At 51.8% G+C, this 16,799-nt stretch overlaps 5 protein-coding genes across 5 annotated transcripts; 3 read left to right on the top strand and 2 right to left on the bottom strand.

Moving 5' to 3' along the window:
- Nucleotides 1–1,942: 1,942 nt before the first annotated feature.
- Nucleotides 1,943–4,084, top strand: L3040_004860 (uncharacterized protein; the record flags this gene model as incomplete). Its single annotated transcript, XM_007288577.2, has 5 exons — nucleotides 1,943–2,181; nucleotides 2,237–3,365; nucleotides 3,426–3,548; nucleotides 3,667–3,939; nucleotides 4,034–4,084. 5 exons carry the CDS (start codon nucleotides 1,943–1,945, stop codon nucleotides 4,082–4,084), a joined length of 1,815 nt encoding a protein of 604 aa, XP_007288639.2.
- A 762-nt stretch (nucleotides 4,085–4,846) lies between these two features.
- L3040_004859 (uncharacterized protein) lies at nucleotides 4,847–5,653 on the bottom strand (the record flags this gene model as incomplete). The annotated part of the gene is made up of 1 exon (XM_007288576.1): nucleotides 4,847–5,653. The coding sequence occupies one exon, from the start codon at nucleotides 5,651–5,653 to the stop codon at nucleotides 4,847–4,849; it is 807 nt and encodes a 268-aa protein (XP_007288638.1).
- A 1,533-nt stretch (nucleotides 5,654–7,186) lies between these two features.
- On the bottom strand, nucleotides 7,187–8,372 carry L3040_004858 (uncharacterized protein; the record flags this gene model as incomplete). The annotated part of the gene is made up of 2 exons (XM_007288575.1): nucleotides 7,187–8,122; nucleotides 8,280–8,372. 2 exons carry the CDS (start codon nucleotides 8,370–8,372, stop codon nucleotides 7,187–7,189), a joined length of 1,029 nt encoding a protein of 342 aa, XP_007288637.1.
- Nucleotides 8,373–10,522: 2,150 nt separating this feature from the next.
- Nucleotides 10,523–12,454, top strand: L3040_004857 (uncharacterized protein; the record flags this gene model as incomplete). Its single annotated transcript, XM_007288573.2, has 6 exons — nucleotides 10,523–10,614; nucleotides 11,055–11,104; nucleotides 11,271–11,467; nucleotides 11,541–11,697; nucleotides 11,751–12,317; nucleotides 12,372–12,454. 6 exons carry the CDS (start codon nucleotides 10,523–10,525, stop codon nucleotides 12,452–12,454), a joined length of 1,146 nt encoding a protein of 381 aa, XP_007288635.2.
- A 1,044-nt stretch (nucleotides 12,455–13,498) lies between these two features.
- L3040_004856 (uncharacterized protein) lies at nucleotides 13,499–16,623 on the top strand (the record flags this gene model as incomplete). Its single annotated transcript, XM_007288572.1, has 3 exons — nucleotides 13,499–13,703; nucleotides 13,780–16,478; nucleotides 16,567–16,623. The coding sequence occupies 3 exons, from the start codon at nucleotides 13,499–13,501 to the stop codon at nucleotides 16,621–16,623; spliced, it is 2,961 nt and encodes a 986-aa protein (XP_007288634.1).
- Nucleotides 16,624–16,799: the final 176 nt, after the last annotated feature.

The following is a 16,799-nucleotide window of genomic DNA, read 5'->3' as shown; positions in this document are numbered from 1 at the left end:
GGCACGCCGGACCACAAGTATATATACATATATATATATATATATGTATTTTTAAGAAGGTATCGATTCCTGATTTATTTTTCCCACTCCATCGACTCGCTATTCTTCTCTCCTCCTCTTTCCCTCTGCTGTGCCCCATGGGCTCTTTATGGGTCACGTAGGTCTTAAGTGTTTCCAATACGATTTCGGTCTTTGGCTTTAACAGAGCTAGGGGTTTTTTTTTTTTTTTTTTTTTTTTTTCTTCCTGTTTGTATTGAATTATGTATCGAGTATACGGAGTATGTAACATACTAAAGCTGTCGTGCTACCCTGATCTATCTATGGATTATCAGAGGGGGAAATGTATAGCGGGAAAAAAAATCGATTGAATCTTTTGGAGCTGTAATACGGAGGTTTATATCTAGCTGGTCTGTCGGTCTGTCGGTCTGTCGGTCTGTTTGCCGAGGGAGGGGGGTTGGGGAGTTGGGGAGTTGGGGATATTGAAAGAAAGAATGTATATATGCTTCTTGTTTGTAGGACAGTGCGGTATAGTCAGTCAAGGTATCGGATGGTTGAAGTTTCATCTTGGCTTGGCTAGGCTGGGTTGGCTTGGGTCACAGTAGTTAGTTAGTTAGTTAGTTAGTGGTTCAGTGACTTAGTTACTTAATTGATGAGTGAGTGAGCTGGATCCCGAGTTGATTTCATTTCCTTTTGTTTTGTTTTAATTTGTTTTACGTCGTATTTTACAGTATTCCGTTGTCATTTAGCTCCGACTACCTGCCTGGCTACCTAACTGTTCGTGTTCGCGCTGAGCAGCTCAACGACCTAGTGCTAATAGTACTAAGCAAAGGCCCTCCAAGATAGTAGTAACGAGCAATTGCTGCGCTGTTAAGTGGTGTACTTGATTTAGATTTTGATCATCTGAGTGACATCCCCCCCTCCCCCTCTTTTTAAAAAAAAATCATAACAAAATTCAAAGGTGAAGTTCAGAGAAACCCAGTCTATGGAAATAAGTAATGATGGTCTAATTGAATCGGTGGTTCTGTTCCACCTAACCAAATCGTGCCTGCTTGTTGATATTCGTCTTCAAGCCTTAGTGTTGGCTCAATAGCTTCTAAACTGATGGACTCTATCTGCTGCCTCGTAGGATCCGCTCCTGTCCTCGCGTATAAAGTCCTCTTTCTTCTCGCAAGTTTCAATTCCCCTCCTTCTCTTCCTTCTCTTAGCCCTCTCAATAACAACAACAACAACAACAACAGCATAACGAAAGAGACAAAGATTAAGACAACGACCAGCCTCCTCCCCAGTCGAAGTCCTCTTCCACGTTGCCTCTCGTACATCGATCTATCTCTCACACATTCAAGTCCTCCTCAATCGTGCGCTATCCCGCCCCCTTCCCCCTCGTTCTACTTACGAGAGAGACTCCTCTTTCCTTTCCAGTTGAAACTCCTCCTCCTCCCTCTTCTCAAAGATAGCGCTTCGCGCGTCAAGCTTCGAGAATTGCCAATCCCAAGGATCAATTATAACTTCATCAGAGTGGGCGGGCTGATTTCTCTGAGCGGATTAGTCTTCGACAATACAACCTCGCAAATCTTCTCACCTCAAGTGCGAGCAAGCAAGCAGGCAAGCTGTGAGACTTTCAGCGATCAGCTATTTGGCCTTAGTCAGTCAGCTTTTGCTCTCTCTCGTCTTTGCAGCACAATTTCAACGCTTGGCTGCTGGACAGACATACAGACGGAAAGAAAGACAAACAGACAGATAGACAACCCAACTCGTGCATCTGCACTATGCAAAGACCCCTCTTGCTCACTTCACCTTCCACTCACGATTCCATGCACCCTCCCACCTAACTTCTCTTCGCCATTACACACAGGACGTTAACAGCGGACGCAGGATCCACTCACTGGCCCAGCATCATCAGACCCCCGTTTTCTCTAGAGCTTCGTCGAGAGTGTCGTTTCGAATGCTCCGACGGCAAGGCAAGCCCCGTTCATCCCAACCCAACACCAGCTCGGTACCAGAGCCAGCTTGCCGGCACTGTCAACTTGGTATTGCTACTGAGTACTACGCCGTGATGCTGTCAGGCTTGGAAGTTGAGGCAGGACTCAAGTCCGGCTATGGATCCAAGCCAGACATCGAGTCCGGCAAGGCCCCTGAGCCACAGTCCGAGGAGCCAGAGCCCGAGTCGGGAGAACATCTGAGGTATGGGAAGAGCTTCTCGGAACACGCAGCCCACTACTACCACTGACACGCACAGATGGCTACACGCCGGGCTCTACAAAGACGCCAAGGGAGCCACCAAGGACGTCTGGTTCGCATTCCGAAGGAGCCGCAAGACCGAGAGCCACACCATCGCCTACGCCTCGGACGGGCACGGCTCACCCTTCGGCAACCGCAACGGCGGCCGCCGCAAGTCGGATCTCATAACCTGGGACCCGCACCACGCCAAGAAGTGGGAGAAGTTCATCGCGGCCTCGGGCACCTGGACCCTCGCAAACATCCTCCGGGGCCGCAAGCTCCAGAGGGAGACCTTGCTGGCGACCTGGCTGGACCCCAACTCCCCCAACACGTACGCCCACGGACGGGACCACAACCGGACCCTGAACCCGCCCCTGAACGTGGTCCACACGATCGACGACGCCTCCGGCCCGGGATCTGCCACCAGCAGAGCGCAGGCCGACTCTGCTCGGGCGCGGCGCCGAAACCGAGATCTCGCTCCCGAGGAGTGCTACGCCGGGACGAAGATCCCGCTGTCGGCGGTGGATATCCGCGTCGGGGCTTTCTTGGCCGTGGATCCGAGTCCGAGGAAGGTCGTCGCGACGTTCCTCAACGGCCAGCTGGCGACCAACCCGCGCCTGAGACTCCGCAAGGAGGAGCGGAACGATGCTATCGAATCGGCGTTCCTCGAGCTGGGCTGGCGCATCAGCCGGCCCGCGCTGGAGCGTGCCAACGATAAAGTCGCGGCGGGCAAGATCGACAGTATCTTCCACTGTAGAGCGTGGAACAAGCTCCCGCCCCTGCTGGTGGATAAGTACAAGGGAGACTCGCTCGCGGAGATGATGGATGAGATGAGGGAGCAGGCGATGGAGTATGGAGGGATCGAAGAGAGCGATGATGAAGAGAGAGCGCAGCCTTCGTCGGATGCCGATTCGGACTCTGATTCTGACCGAGACGAGTCCGATAACACGGAGGAGAGCAGCCCCTTCGTCTCGCAGAAGTCTGAGCGGTCCACCACCATCACCACCACCACCAGCACAGGCAAGGATCCCTCCACGACGACGGGGAGAAAAGATGCGCCCAACCAAGGGGCCTCGTGGCGCTCACGGAAGCTCTCGGCCGTGGAGAGGATGGTTATACAGAGCCAGGTGGCCCACGGTGACGAGCCCGTAAGTACCAACCCCGAGCATCCCACGAACTCGAGGAGTTACTGACCAACGTGTATATAGGAGGATCCGCCCGCACAGCCGAGTCGAGACACGGGTGACGACTTTGAATATCTTCCCGACGCCTCACCCAGCAAAGGAAAAGGCCCAGCCAAGCGGAAGCGAGACGTCGATCTGATACCGGAGGTAAGCACGCCTTCCATCCATGCCTTCATTCGCTCGCTCGCTCGCTCGCCATGAATGCCCCCTCGTTGCCTTATCTCGAAAGTGGCTAACGTGCATGTGTGTGTGTGTTTTCCACCAGCCTGCAAAGAGCGCCGCGGACAACAACAACAAAAACAACAGCCTCATCGTCGACGGCGAGGGCGCAACCCTCTTTCCTAGTAAACGGCTCAAGACGCCCGAACCCAAGCCCAAGCCCGAGCCAGAGAAGACCCCCTCCATCAAACAACCCGCACCACTGGTCATCATCGACCTCGACCCAGACAGTGATGACGATGACCACGACTCGGACATCGAGATCGACGAAGCGAGGAGCTGCGCTCCCGCCGTCAAGCCCGAGAGCGGCGTCGATCTTGTAAGCGAGAGAAAAAAAAACAAACCAAGTTCTGAAACCGAGTTCAGACCCAGACGAGAGTGAAAAATTGTGGCGCGGCTGACACTTTACGCAGAAGTACCACCTCGCCCTAGAAGGTGACGACGAAGTCTTTGTTCCTTCCTAGTTCGGATTGAGCGTTGCTCTAGCCTTACCTTGCACTTACCCGAGTCCTCTCCTCTTCTGAGTCTCTTCTCTCCTCCCCCCTCCCCGTCCTCTCACCTTTCTCTCCCTCTCCATCTCACTTCCTCCCACCCACACATTCTTTCTTCTTCCCTCTCACCCCTTTCCATCTCTATTTTTCCCACACACATCAGATTTCAGAAACAAACAATCCAGTCTTGCACACTCCAGACTCCCAACTCTCAACTCCACCCAAGATTTTTCGTCCGGAGAAGGAGATAATTGCTGTGTTCCGCACTCCCTCGCAGAAGGCGCTCGCTCACCTCCCTCACGCACCACAGATGATCCAGTCCTCACATTCCGTTCATTTGGAATTTTACCACACCAACGTTGCCCGTCGCACAGCACACCAGTCTGCATGATCTGATAATCTCAATCTGCATTCATCTTTGATTTTATCTCATTCACACAAACAAGCACGTCAAGCACATCAAGCACCTCACTTATTCTCATTTCCCCGTGTTCCCCAGTCTGATTTTGAAAAAGAGGAGAAAAAAGCAAACAATACCTGCATAGCACACCCGTTCACATAACTCCAGCCAACCGTTTGGCACCGTCAGACCGTTCCATGAATTAATAAAAAAAAACCATTCTCTTTCTGACACTACGATTTGCTAGTGAACAAAGATTGCTGTACATGTGTGCACCGGGATGTGGGAGGTCGTCCACAAGGCCAACAAATCTCCAATCTTCCATTCGTCTAGATCTACGAGCTGGAAATAATCCGTCTCAGACACTTCCTCGGTGGGAAACCTAGCCTGGTAATAATAGCCTTGATGAGCTTCGGGCGATGCAGCTTGCTTAGGAATTGACAAAGGCCTGGCTGCTCGTAGATCTCGAGGAGCCGGCAGTACACTCCGTAACTATTGACAGTGGGCGTAGAATGACCTGTCGAGTGTTGGCGGTCATGCTCCAGCAGGGCGTCAATTGGCAGAGAAGTGAGATCTGGCACCGGGATAGCAGCTACGGTATCCATCGAAGTATGCATCACCTGTCTGGCGACGAACTCCACTACGTGACCAGTCGTGTCGATAATGTCCTGGAGTATCTCCCGGATCGGGGTAAAAAGAGTGACCGTCAAAGCCGCACCGCCAACACGCCCCCAAAGCATGCCATAGACTTCATGAGTCTCTTCATCGACTATCAAACCGCCGCTATCGCCTTCCACTCCGATGCCTCCCTCGATCCAGTCGTGAATCGGCGTCTCGGGTCTTTTGATGACACCCCATTCTTCTGTGACATACGACGACTCGTGATATGCAGCGCTTCTTGTCGTACTAATCTGTCCCAGCTGGTACCCGCTCGTACGGCCACTTGACTTAACAAAAGCACCCGGGACAGGACTGGCACCTTGACACAGCCTCAATTCATCACTGGTAGGTGGCCAACCGCTGAGAAGCTCCGCCTGGTTGGAGAGTGCCGTCTCGTAAGGCTTAAATACTTCGAATAAAGCCCAGTCCATCTCTCTCGATAGCGGACTTTGGGGTACCGTTCGTGCCCTCCGACCGGACATTGCGAGGAACTTTCCGAGACGCACCGAGCGAAGTGGGGAGCAATGCAGACGAACAAAAAGCACCACACTTTCGTAAATTTTGTGCAAAGGAGGGTTTCAGTTTCTTCAAGACACATCATTGCGAATGCGGCAAAAATCGGCTCAGAAGCGTCACTTGAGCATGTTCGAAGCTTCTCGCAATGGGTGCAAGAGTGTTCTGTTAATGATAGCAGAACACGAACTGCATGAACCAGGGAGGGCCGCAACATCTCTCGCCGATCTTGTTCAGAGGTATATGTAAGATATATATTTTCCGGCGAGTCGTGTTCTGCTGGTATCAGATGATCCACTGTCAAAACAGCCATCTGCCCACCGACACGTAGATAGCAGCCGAGGCTTGCTGTATCGCTCACGCTACCACCTATACCGATAGAGTCTCCAGTCCTCGGTGGATTGTGGAAGCTCAGGTTTCTCGGTCCACATACCGGAGGTGATCTTCTAGTGCTCATACAGCGAATAAAGCGACTCTTTTGGATGTCTAGCAGAATGTCCGATGAATGTTTGAAAATCAACAATACGCTCTTGATGCACAGAGTGCTTCGAAGTACTCGGCTGTCGTGAGCACTTAGGGTATCGTTCGTATAGACGATGATAGTTGGCGAGGACATAGTCTCTGTGGAACCAAGCGTAAAAGATGCATGGAATTTATAGGGAGTTTGGTGAGGAGAGAAGCAGCGACTAGATCAGGAAGAGCAGCGTGCCACGCCTGTATAAGACCAGAGTCGGTGGTCTCTCTTAGTAAATACACGGACGGCTCCGTAATGAAATCAGAACTTGACGCCAGGGATGGATTCCTAGAGTTGACTCTAGGCGAGAAAGAGTCTTCCATCAATGGCTGGTCGTGGTACCACATGGATTCTGACAGTGGTTCGTGTGAGCCGCGTTTCCGGTCTGATTTTGTGCTACCACGACTAGCAGCCGCCAGAGCTCTAATATCCTCCTCAAGAATCTCGGCTTGAGAGGGGGCATGCCTTGTATTTCGCAGTCCAGACACCTTGCTCGGCCACAATCGGGACACTCGGTTGAGGTCATGTCAATACCGTCTACTCCTCCACAATTGCAGCAGATCCATCGTCTCTTTGTCGGTCTTCCGGTCGTTGGCGACTTATGAACACTCCAATAAGTGTATCTGCAAAGATGGTGGGAGCCACGAGGTATATAAGTACACGATGAGCTGGCAATTCAAAGGTGTGGGAGCGGAAAGTTGAACCCATTATACAAGTACCCGCGGGATCAGTGCGTCCAGCCATAGAGACCGTCGAAGTGTTCCCATTGGTCTTTCTGATCAATGTAGAGAGCACAACTGCTCTTGACCGGCACAGAAGTCTCGGGTGTCGAATTTTTACGTCCCCAAGAATTTGGGCCGTCACTGGCGAGGCCTGAATCAACGACCATCGTCGGCTACCCTTTCTACTTTGACTCGTCTTCATTCTTGGCTGCGTGCCCTTTACCACCTACCGGGTTCGTGTTCTGTCGTGTAACTAACCAGTGGCTCTATCCCTCTGGTAAAATGTCATCGGCTCTCAGCCCCATTTCTTCGCCAACCCTCCGCACCACGGCTTTTAATGCTGTGCAAGCTGGGCTGTCAGGCCAGGAGTCAAAAAAGCTCTCTCCATAATCGCAAGCCATTCCGATTCGCGGGTCGAGGGGTACAGCTCCGAGGAATGGGATATTCATCTCCTTAGCCAAGGCACCCGCTCCGCCGGTCGTTGCCTGGAAAATCTCGCTCTGGTGGGTGCACTTGGGGCAGACGAACCCCGACATATTCTCCACAATGCCCAAGACCTTGATACCAGCCTTCCGACAGAAATCTATTTCCTTCCGCACGTCAAGCAGTGCAACCTCCTGTGGCGTCGTGACCATGACCGCCCCATCAACCCCGCTCTCCTTCAAGAAAGAGTTTACACTCAAATGCTCGTCGCTCGTTCCCGGCGGCGTGTCGACCAGCAAGAAATCCATATCACCCCACTCCACATCCTTCAGGAACTGCTTTATCAACCCATTCTTCTTCGGACCCCTCCAGATAACCGCATCGTCCTTATTCGGCAACATAAATTGCACACTCATAACCCCCAGATTCTCAAGCACCCACACCGGGCTCCAGCCTCCCCCACTGACATGAATTGTCTCGTCCTCCACACCCATCATCTTGGGTATACTCGGGCCGCAGATGTCCGTATCCATGATTCCCACCGTATTATCCGGATTCGTAGCAAACGCGTGTGCGAGTAGACTTGTGAAGGTGCTCTTTCCTACTCCGCCCTTCCCTGACAAGATCAGCACTTTGTGCTTGATTCCAGATAGTCGCGCTGTAATGACGGGTATGTCGGGATCTGGCCCTTTTGGTGCAGATGCGCATATTGCTTGATTCGGGCAGCCGGCGCAGGAGTCAGCTTTCCCTGCTGCATCAGACTCGGGCCCTGGGCAGTGCTTCACACGAATAAGTCAGCACCATCCTTTTTGCATTTTCGGGGGCAATTTCGGGGGGGGGGGGGGGGGGGGGGGGGGGGGTCGAAGGACCATCTTAAATCTGGTACCTATGAAATGACCCGCTCCTAAGAGAAGTTGAGGGGAGAAATCTGCTAACCTCTGGTTCGGGGGCCACGAGTTTGGGGGCGGCTTTGAGAGGGTTCTTGAGGACATCTTGGACGTTTTCGGGGGCGTCGAGGGAGGGCGCCATGTTTTTCTCAGCGGGAGAGTTCGCAGTGAAGAAAATTCGGGAGAAAAAAGTCGTCGGCGGGAGATGTCGAGCGTGAGAATTACAAAGCAGGCTGGTGGCGTTGGGGATGGAGGGGCGGGCAGTTTACTCTGTAGGTAGTTCACTGTGCCGCTTCGGGAGGCGGTGAACAAGCGAGCTTTAGCTTTGAAATACAAACCCTCGATGCTATTTGATCTCCGGGGAATGGATTTTGCTTTGCCTCGGAAGAAAGACCTTTTATTTGACTCAAATTGATACCATTCCGTGGGCTCTTCCTTCTCACTCAGAGGCTGCTTCCATGGTGAAGTTTTCCTTCAGTTTTCGTCAAGTGTTTGCTGCTGGAGGCGTACCAGTTCCCGTAGACTTCAGGCCCAGTCCGAGTGAAGCGGAAGACCAGAGAGCATATGGGTATATTCATGGAGATTTTGAGGCAGAAAGAGGTTCCGTCCTTCACGAAGTCTTCTGCTTCAAAAATGGCGCCTTTTGGTTCTAGTGATGCCTCTCAGCAGGTGCCGGACTGCTGATTTGGTCGAGTCTTAAACAGCTTTCATACAATACTGAGAGCAGTTTCAAAGCATTTCTAGGAGCCTCGAGGTCTCGAGAGTGACCTGCGCCACGGCCATCTGTAATCAGCAACTAGTTGATGGATCCATGTGAATGCCTGTACAGTTCGCCGCGGCTTGTGCTTTCAGGTCAGAGATGTGGTCGCTTGACCAGCAGCCTTTATCACTGCCTGCGAGATTTTTGGATCACCAGAAATGGGCTTGGTTAATCCTTCTTCTGCAAAGACACCGTGTACTGTAGAAAAAAAGATTCAACTGGACCTCCACCCCCTCGGCGTGATGTTCCCGACTAGCAGCCCAGAAGATCTTGACCTGACCTTGATCACCAAAGACGGGTGGGTGTAGTGACGGCCATAAATGGAGAGTATAAACTCCTCCTCCTCCATCTGCAGTGATATTCGATCCTGTCACATAACATGGATAAAACTGTAACGCCAGCAGGTCTGTAGAAAAAAAGTGAATAAACGCAGCTGCCAAGGTGATGGTGGGCATCATCGCTCCTCCCCTCTCAAAAACTAGCGTTGTGTTCATGAAGCGAAATAGTGCGCAAATAAAATATCCAGTGGCATAGTTGGCATAGACGTTGTCAACTTCAGGTCAAGCTGGTGTGGAGGGAATTGTAACGATTTGGGGCCGAGTGGTTTAGATTCACCAAACCACACACGACAAAAAAAACTCGGATCAAAATGAAAACCCATTACAGAGGCTTTTCTTCTCCCACCATGAAGTGGGAGTTTGTTTTGCCGTTTTTCCCTGATTTTTTTTTTTGGCATTTTTTTGGTACTTTTTGGGTTTTTGTTTACTTCCGGAAATGACGCGAGTCGAACTTCGTGTATGGCGGATTGGTAGATTCAGATAACGACGACAAGATAGGAGTGGATTGGTTGACATGTTACAGCTCGTCTATTCCTCCACCTCCATAGGTTCTGAAAATAGGCCCCTATTTCTCCATATTCTTCCAGGCATCACCGCTGCAAGGCTGTCTGTGAATAGGTTGTGAGTCGAGTCAACAAGACGACCGAATGATACAAAGATATACCAGTCCAGATTATCCACCTATTCAGAAACATTTCCCCCTTTTCGACTAGAAACATATCGCAAAAATGCGATCGAAAAGGAAAGCTGGCGATTCGTAAGAGGAGAAAGCAGAGCTATGAAACCAAATACGTGCGAATGTCTCTGCTCCAGCGTCTCCGTATATCCTCCAAATCAGATATAGCGGAAAACGTCAGTTTGTAGTTTCAAGAAATGTTGCACGTCGCGGTTGCAAAAGCCCAGGTCTGCATCTTGATCATTATTTGGGATATTGGTTTTTCACAAAGTGCTCGAGCTAGGCAGAGACACTGAGATTGAGGATCTAATATATCCCATGGCATATTTCAATGTCTGCCAAGTCCCTCGGGACAGCACCTGGCTTGCCTTCACCTGTCTCTGCAACCATCAAGCCCAAGAGCCGCCTGCTCCGTCCTCCACCTTGAGCCCAAATACTCCCGATTGTACCGGCTGCCAGGCTACGGCGACACTTAACGTCGTCTGCAGCTCTTTTTGTGCTCCTTTCAAATCTCCAACATGCATCGCATGGTCTCATCAAGTTCACATGTACTCTCAGAGCCTGCTAAGACCATGGCCTGCGAGAACAGCAAACGTCCGGATCCGGATCGGTAATCCGTTGTTCGTGAGCCAATCCGATCTAGCTTGCCTACACGTACTTCAGCCGACGATATTCGGGTTTCGCGGTTGAAGGTTGAGACTCCATCCGGGTCGATGTCGATGTCGATGACGGCGGCTGGGAAGTTGTAGAGCAGGATGGATGATTGCTCTACGACCTCTCTATCGGAAGACTATTCGTTGTTCTATCGGCGTAACTGATATCGGCGGCAATTCCTCACGTGGTAGGAAGGGAGGATCGGTCGAAATAATCCCAATCCGTTTCCCGGGTTCTATTCGGGACGGCTCTACAAACCAAGGTTCCGCATCCGTTCCGACTTCCATTCCGACTTCCGAGCATCGGGCATGCAGGGCGATGGATAGGAATATGACCACAACTTGAAATCGTGAAATGGGTCTCTGTTCCCATTCTGCGCAATTTTCTGTGGGTCAGCTCGTGGGGGGGACTGCGGTATCGCAATCCATTCGGTAATAAGTACAGAGGTATGTACAGAGTTTCACTTGGGGAAAGAAGCATCCATCATCTTCTTTGAGAAATCTCATCTCTCATACCCGCAACCACTTTCAACTTCTAATACCCAATTCTCACCTCTCACACCAATCACTTTGAGCTTCTGAGAACCAATTCTCATCATGTCACAACCACAAGTCGGGTGGATAGGACTCGGTTCTATGGGAATTGGCATGTCCAAGAACCTTCAGAAATACCTTAAGAGCGTCTCCGCGCCAGCCCTCATCTTTACAAACAGAACTATTTCGCGAGGAGAGCCTCTGAAGGAGTTGGGAGCCATACCGGTCGAGACTGTGAAGGAGGTTGCCAGCAAATCCGACATCATCTTCTCTTGTGTAAGTCTCCCTTGGTCGCTTGGTTACCTGGTATGTACATCTCAGAAGCAACGAAAACCTAATAAAACAACAGGTTAGCAACGATGCCGTGCTTCAAAAAACCGCAGAAGAAATCATCGCGTCTGGAAGTATCCATGGCAAGATCTACGTCGACTGCTCGACAGTCCACCCAGACACCTCGGTCAAGATCGCCGAGCAAATCACAGCCGCAGGCGGCGAGTTCGTCGCCGGTCCGTCTCTACCCTTCTCTCCACCTCGCAACATCCGCAGCTAACATCCCCAGGGCCTGTATTCGGCGCCTCTCCAATGGCCGAGGCGGGAAAACTCATCTTCGTCATCGCCGGTCCCGAGACAGCAACGACCAAGATCGCGCCCTACTTGAAAGACGTGATGGGCCGCTCCGTGATCCCCATGGGGCCCGTCGTGTCGCAATCCTCCCTCCTCAAGATCGCCGGAAACATCTGCGTCGTCTCCTTTATGGAAGTCATCTCCGAGGCGCACGTCTTTGCCGAGAAGACCGGGCTCGGATCGGCCATCCTCGAGACGATGATCGGCGATATGTTCGGCCCTGTCCTGGAGTCCTACAGCAAGAGGCTGACCACAGGGGCGTACGCGCCCGAGCCGACTGGCAAGGCCGGCTTCGATGTCGCGCTCGCGATGAAGGACGCGAGACATGCGCTGAACTGTGCGCAGACGGCCGGGACGAGGTTGCAGGTTAGCGAGGTTGCGTTGAGGAACATGGAGAAGGCGAGTCAGTATGGCGAAGAGCTGGGAGGGCGGCCGCTCGATAGCAGCGCTATGTATGGTACGATTCGAAGGGAGGCGGGGCTCGATTTCTACACGGATCTGTGTAAGGAGAGAGATGCGAAGAAGTGAAGAGCCAGATGCTAAGATAGGTGGATAGTATACTGGTCTCGCTCGCTCCCACTGACCAAGAGAGAACCTCGATCGTCAGCCCCTTTTTCATTAGTCGGGGGTAGTCTTTAGAAAGAGGCAACTTGTATTACTTGCAACTAGAATGGACCGAAGCAACCTCTGCGAATCTCATGTGCGCCTTGTACCATGTACCTTATATGTGCAAAATCTAGTCTGTCTTTCGGCTAACGAATCAGGAAGGTTGCTTGAGGGAAAAAGAAAAAAAAAGAGCGAGTAGTTTTATAAGCCGCAGGCCAGGCACCTGACTAGGCAGGTGCGACGTGCGGCTGAACACGATCCGGTCTACCTTACTTTTTTTAATTTAGAGGTAGTGTGGAGCGAGAGACTTCTCACGTAAGGCCTGTGTAAATGTTTTTACTTGGAGTTTTAGATCACAACTAAATACAGGTTCAATGATATCAACGAAATGGAAGACACTCTCTGCTTCTCTGGGACAGGGGAGGAGGCCAAACGTTAATGACCTTTTGTTGACGTAGTCACGTGTATATAATGAAATCTGCACTAAGCCTCGATGCCTCGAACTCGAGCCCAAGCGATGAAGCCATGGGAGTTGGTCGCATAGTGAAAACGGTGCTTTGATCGATTAAGACGAGCTGCTGTCAGATCATGCCGGCGCTGGATGCGGATGCGTCCGAGATCTAAAATGCATGCGGTGCCACGCCAGATCGGCAATGAGAGGTAGGAAGAGGTACGGTAGAAGATTCGGGCTTATCGCTACTGCACTCCGTATATAGCTGACCCAACCCGTCTCGATTTTTACAACAACCGATCACCACTTCTTGACAAACTCACCTCATACGGGGAGAGGGACTTGACGTCAAACTGCGACGTCAAGTCCCACTATTATCACGAACAACTCATGTCGTGCCGAAGAATTACCAGACGACGAGCGAAAGGCAAAACATCGCTACCGCTAACCGTACCCCACAAACCCACAAACCCACAAGCCCACAAGCCCACAAACCACACCCGCCCTCGACGATCCGGGGAAATACTACGAGTAATATTGCTTCGGAGAGGAGCTCCTGAATACTAAACACATCCCCAACTCAACGACTTATTGAACTACAGCATTCAACTCTGAAGATTCTCAACATGAGCCTGAAGAATACTGCTGCCGCTGCCACCATGAGGGAAGGGCTCCGAGAACGGAAATCTGCCCAGCCCAGCAGCACCCCGTCTTTGAGAAGAAGCAGTGAGGCTGATACACCCCAGGACGACGACGGCGACGACGACGATGAGGAGAAGGGACCCAAGTCTACGGTGAGCAAGACAATTGGGAGAACTCCAGATGGATCTCGTACGTATCCATGGTGGAAGGTGGAGGGAGTTGTTCTGGCTGCTACCTTCGAGAAACAAACGCTCACAGTATGCAGTCTTTACGGTCCCTCAGACCCACGATATGGTCTCCCAACTACTGGACCCTCGACAACCCAAGAACCTTTCCGATGCCATTGTCCTGGCTGTCCTCGGTCTCCATGTGCTCGCCCTATACCTGCTACCTGCGTCCCTAGAGCGCCCAGTCTTTGCCATTGTATTCCTGTTCTGGAGGGGCTGCTACAACGTCGGAATAGGATATCTCCTCCGCATACAATCCAACCACCGCCGACTGGTGGCATGGGCCAAGAAAGCTAACCTCTTTGAAAACCCAAGCACCGGAAAGAATCTGCGGCCTTGGCTATACAATCTGATAAAGAGCGAGCTGGAGACCAAAATCCCAGAGGACTATAAGCTCGAAGAGGCTCCAATCGAATACAACACATGGCTCGTTTTCCGTCGAGTTGTCGATCTGATCCTGATGTGTGATTTCACGTCGTATTGTCTCTTTGCCATTGCATGTGGTAGGCGTCCCGAGGGCGAGGGCATCATCATGTTCCTAGTGCGTTGGGTAGGCGGCATTGCCCTGGTCGGCTTCAATCTCTGGGTCAAACTCGATGCCCACCGCGTTGTGAAAGACTACGCTTGGTACTGGGGGGACTTTTTTTACCTCATTGACCAAGCTTTGACGTTTGATGGTGTCTTCGAGATGGCTCCTCATCCCATGTATTCTGTCGGCTATGCGGGGTATTATGGTATCTCAGCAATGGCTGCGAGCTACAACGTTCTCTTTATCTCGATCATTGCACATGCTGCCCAGTTCGCTTTCCTCGTATACATCGAGAATCCTCACATCGATAAGACATACAATCCACCACCACCGCGAAAGCGAGAAGTCCAGCCAAGCCCGAGCGACATCAACCTTGCGAACGCGACAGCCGCCCAGAAAGAAGGGATTGAAGTGCCAGAGCAAGCTAAACTCCTGAAAGTATCACCTGCCTTCGCGACATCACCCCCGTCTGTTCACAACCTGGTAGGAATCGGAAACATTGACTTATTCCGAATCACAGACGTCTCGGTCCTCCTGCTCCAACTGTGCGTAATCATTATCACGGCCGTCTCTCCCTCGACTCCTGTGTCTAGAGCATTGTTCGTGCTCAATGCTGTTCTATGGCGTCTCTGGTATACCGTTGGACTTGGTATCATTCTTGATCGCCAGTCTAACGATAAAATCTGGACGCGGCATTTCCTCAAATTTGGTGAGGGCACAGAAGAAGCGTGGAGGCAATGGAAGGGAATCTATCACATGAGTATGAACATGTGTTGGGTAAGCTTCATCGCCGCAACGTGGAAGATGTACTCCTTGCCAGCGAGTTGGGTTGCTGACAATACCTTGTTGATGCACATCATTGGATTCACCCTCGTTGCTCTCCAAGTATGGACTGCTGTCAGCATCTACCAATCTCTAGGCGAGTTTGGATGGTTTTTTGGAGACTTCTTCTTCGACCACGATCGTAAACTCACGTACAGCGGAATCTATCGATACCTAAATAACCCTGAGCGTATCATTGGTCTGATGGGTCTCTGGGGTGCAGTGTTCCTCACGAGAAGCACCTCTATCTTCTTTCTGGCCCTCCTAAGCCACGTTCTCAGTCTTTGCTTCATACAGCTCGTCGAGAAGCCGCATATGCAAAGGCTCTATGGAAGACACCTACGACCCGAGGCGGGTCTGACCAAGAGTCTCCGAAGATCGTTGCCGCCACCACTAAAGAAGTTCCAGGGGAGTGTCGATAAAGTCTTGACCGAGACCAGTAATTTTGTCGAGGAATTCCTGGATGCAGCCCGACCCAAACTCGCTGCGGGTGTCTCAACGATAGTCAGAGATACCTCTGCGCTGTTCAGCCAATACCCAGCACGCATAACGGTCACACGGTTGGCACCCGACCTGGCCGGGTTTAATCCTAGGGACTATTCGATTGAGATCGAGGGCACCGCAACATCTGCTCTGGCTTTCAACGAACGATCTACTGGGAAAGAAGGCCTCACAGGACGATTCCCACGGGAGCGCACAGATGAGTTTAAGCCGCTGATCTTCGAATACGGCGCCCCAATCAGAGTTAAATGGAGGGCTCCAAAGAACCACGGCAAAAGCGACTGGGTGGGTCTTTACATGATCGCCGACAACGCCTCCCGAGAAGTGACCCGTGTCTCATCCGCCGGTCGATGGGTCGCTACCGTCCCCCACGAGTACGAAGACTCGCCTGCAGACAGCGGCATAAGAATCACAGACCAGCCAGTCTCAGGCGTCAAGCGTGCTGACGGCACAACCTACGACTGTGTACAAGGGGAGATGGTCTTCGAAGGCGATAAACTCTGGTGGACGCAGGGCGTCTTCGAGTTCCGCTACCATCACGATGGCAAGCACAACGTCATGGCCATCTCGCTCCCCTTCGAAGTCCGCATCGGCCGCTTCGACGAAGACGATACCATTATCGACTCTAACATCCTCCTACGCTCAGCAGTCGAAGACGCGCTGCTCCCTGTTGTCAGAAATTGTTTTGACCGTGACCCCGAAATCGCACCGAACACCATCGAGGAGAGCTTCGGTAGCTTGGTGGAGCGAGATGGCAAGTATGCGAAGAGGGTCGTGTATGCAGTGCACCAGATGTTTGCGCTTGAATTGGCCCCGGGTGTGGTGGCTGCGGATGGGAACGTGAAGAAGCTGGCATGGAGGATCTGTGTTGCGAAGCAGGCTTTGGTATGCACTATCTACCAAGATCATTTTTGAAGCTATCTACTAATGATGTCCGCGTTGGGTGGACTACTCGCTAATCATCTTACTCTAGGCTCCATATAGCATGTCTCGTTCAAGAGGGACTGCCACGCCGATTGAGGAGAAATAGGGGGGCTTTGGAATTGTGGGACGAGACGGGCGCTCGCTCTGGCTGGGGTGAGGAGATTGAAGCGAACGGAGTAAGTGGGTGTTAGAACTTCAGGGTTCAGAGGTCCGGTACCCTGTGGGTATGAATTTGTTTTTCTGGGACGTCCGTATGCAATCACCACGGAGGAGCCGGGCGGG

Source organism: Drepanopeziza brunnea (genome assembly GCF_022702325.1).
Source record: "Drepanopeziza brunnea f. sp. 'multigermtubi' strain 214-2 chromosome Unknown ctg7, whole genome shotgun sequence".
NCBI lineage: Eukaryota > Fungi > Ascomycota > Leotiomycetes > Helotiales > Drepanopezizaceae > Drepanopeziza > Drepanopeziza brunnea.
Note: the sequence above shows the minus strand (reverse complement) of the source record. Positions and strands in the feature narration are given on the sequence as shown.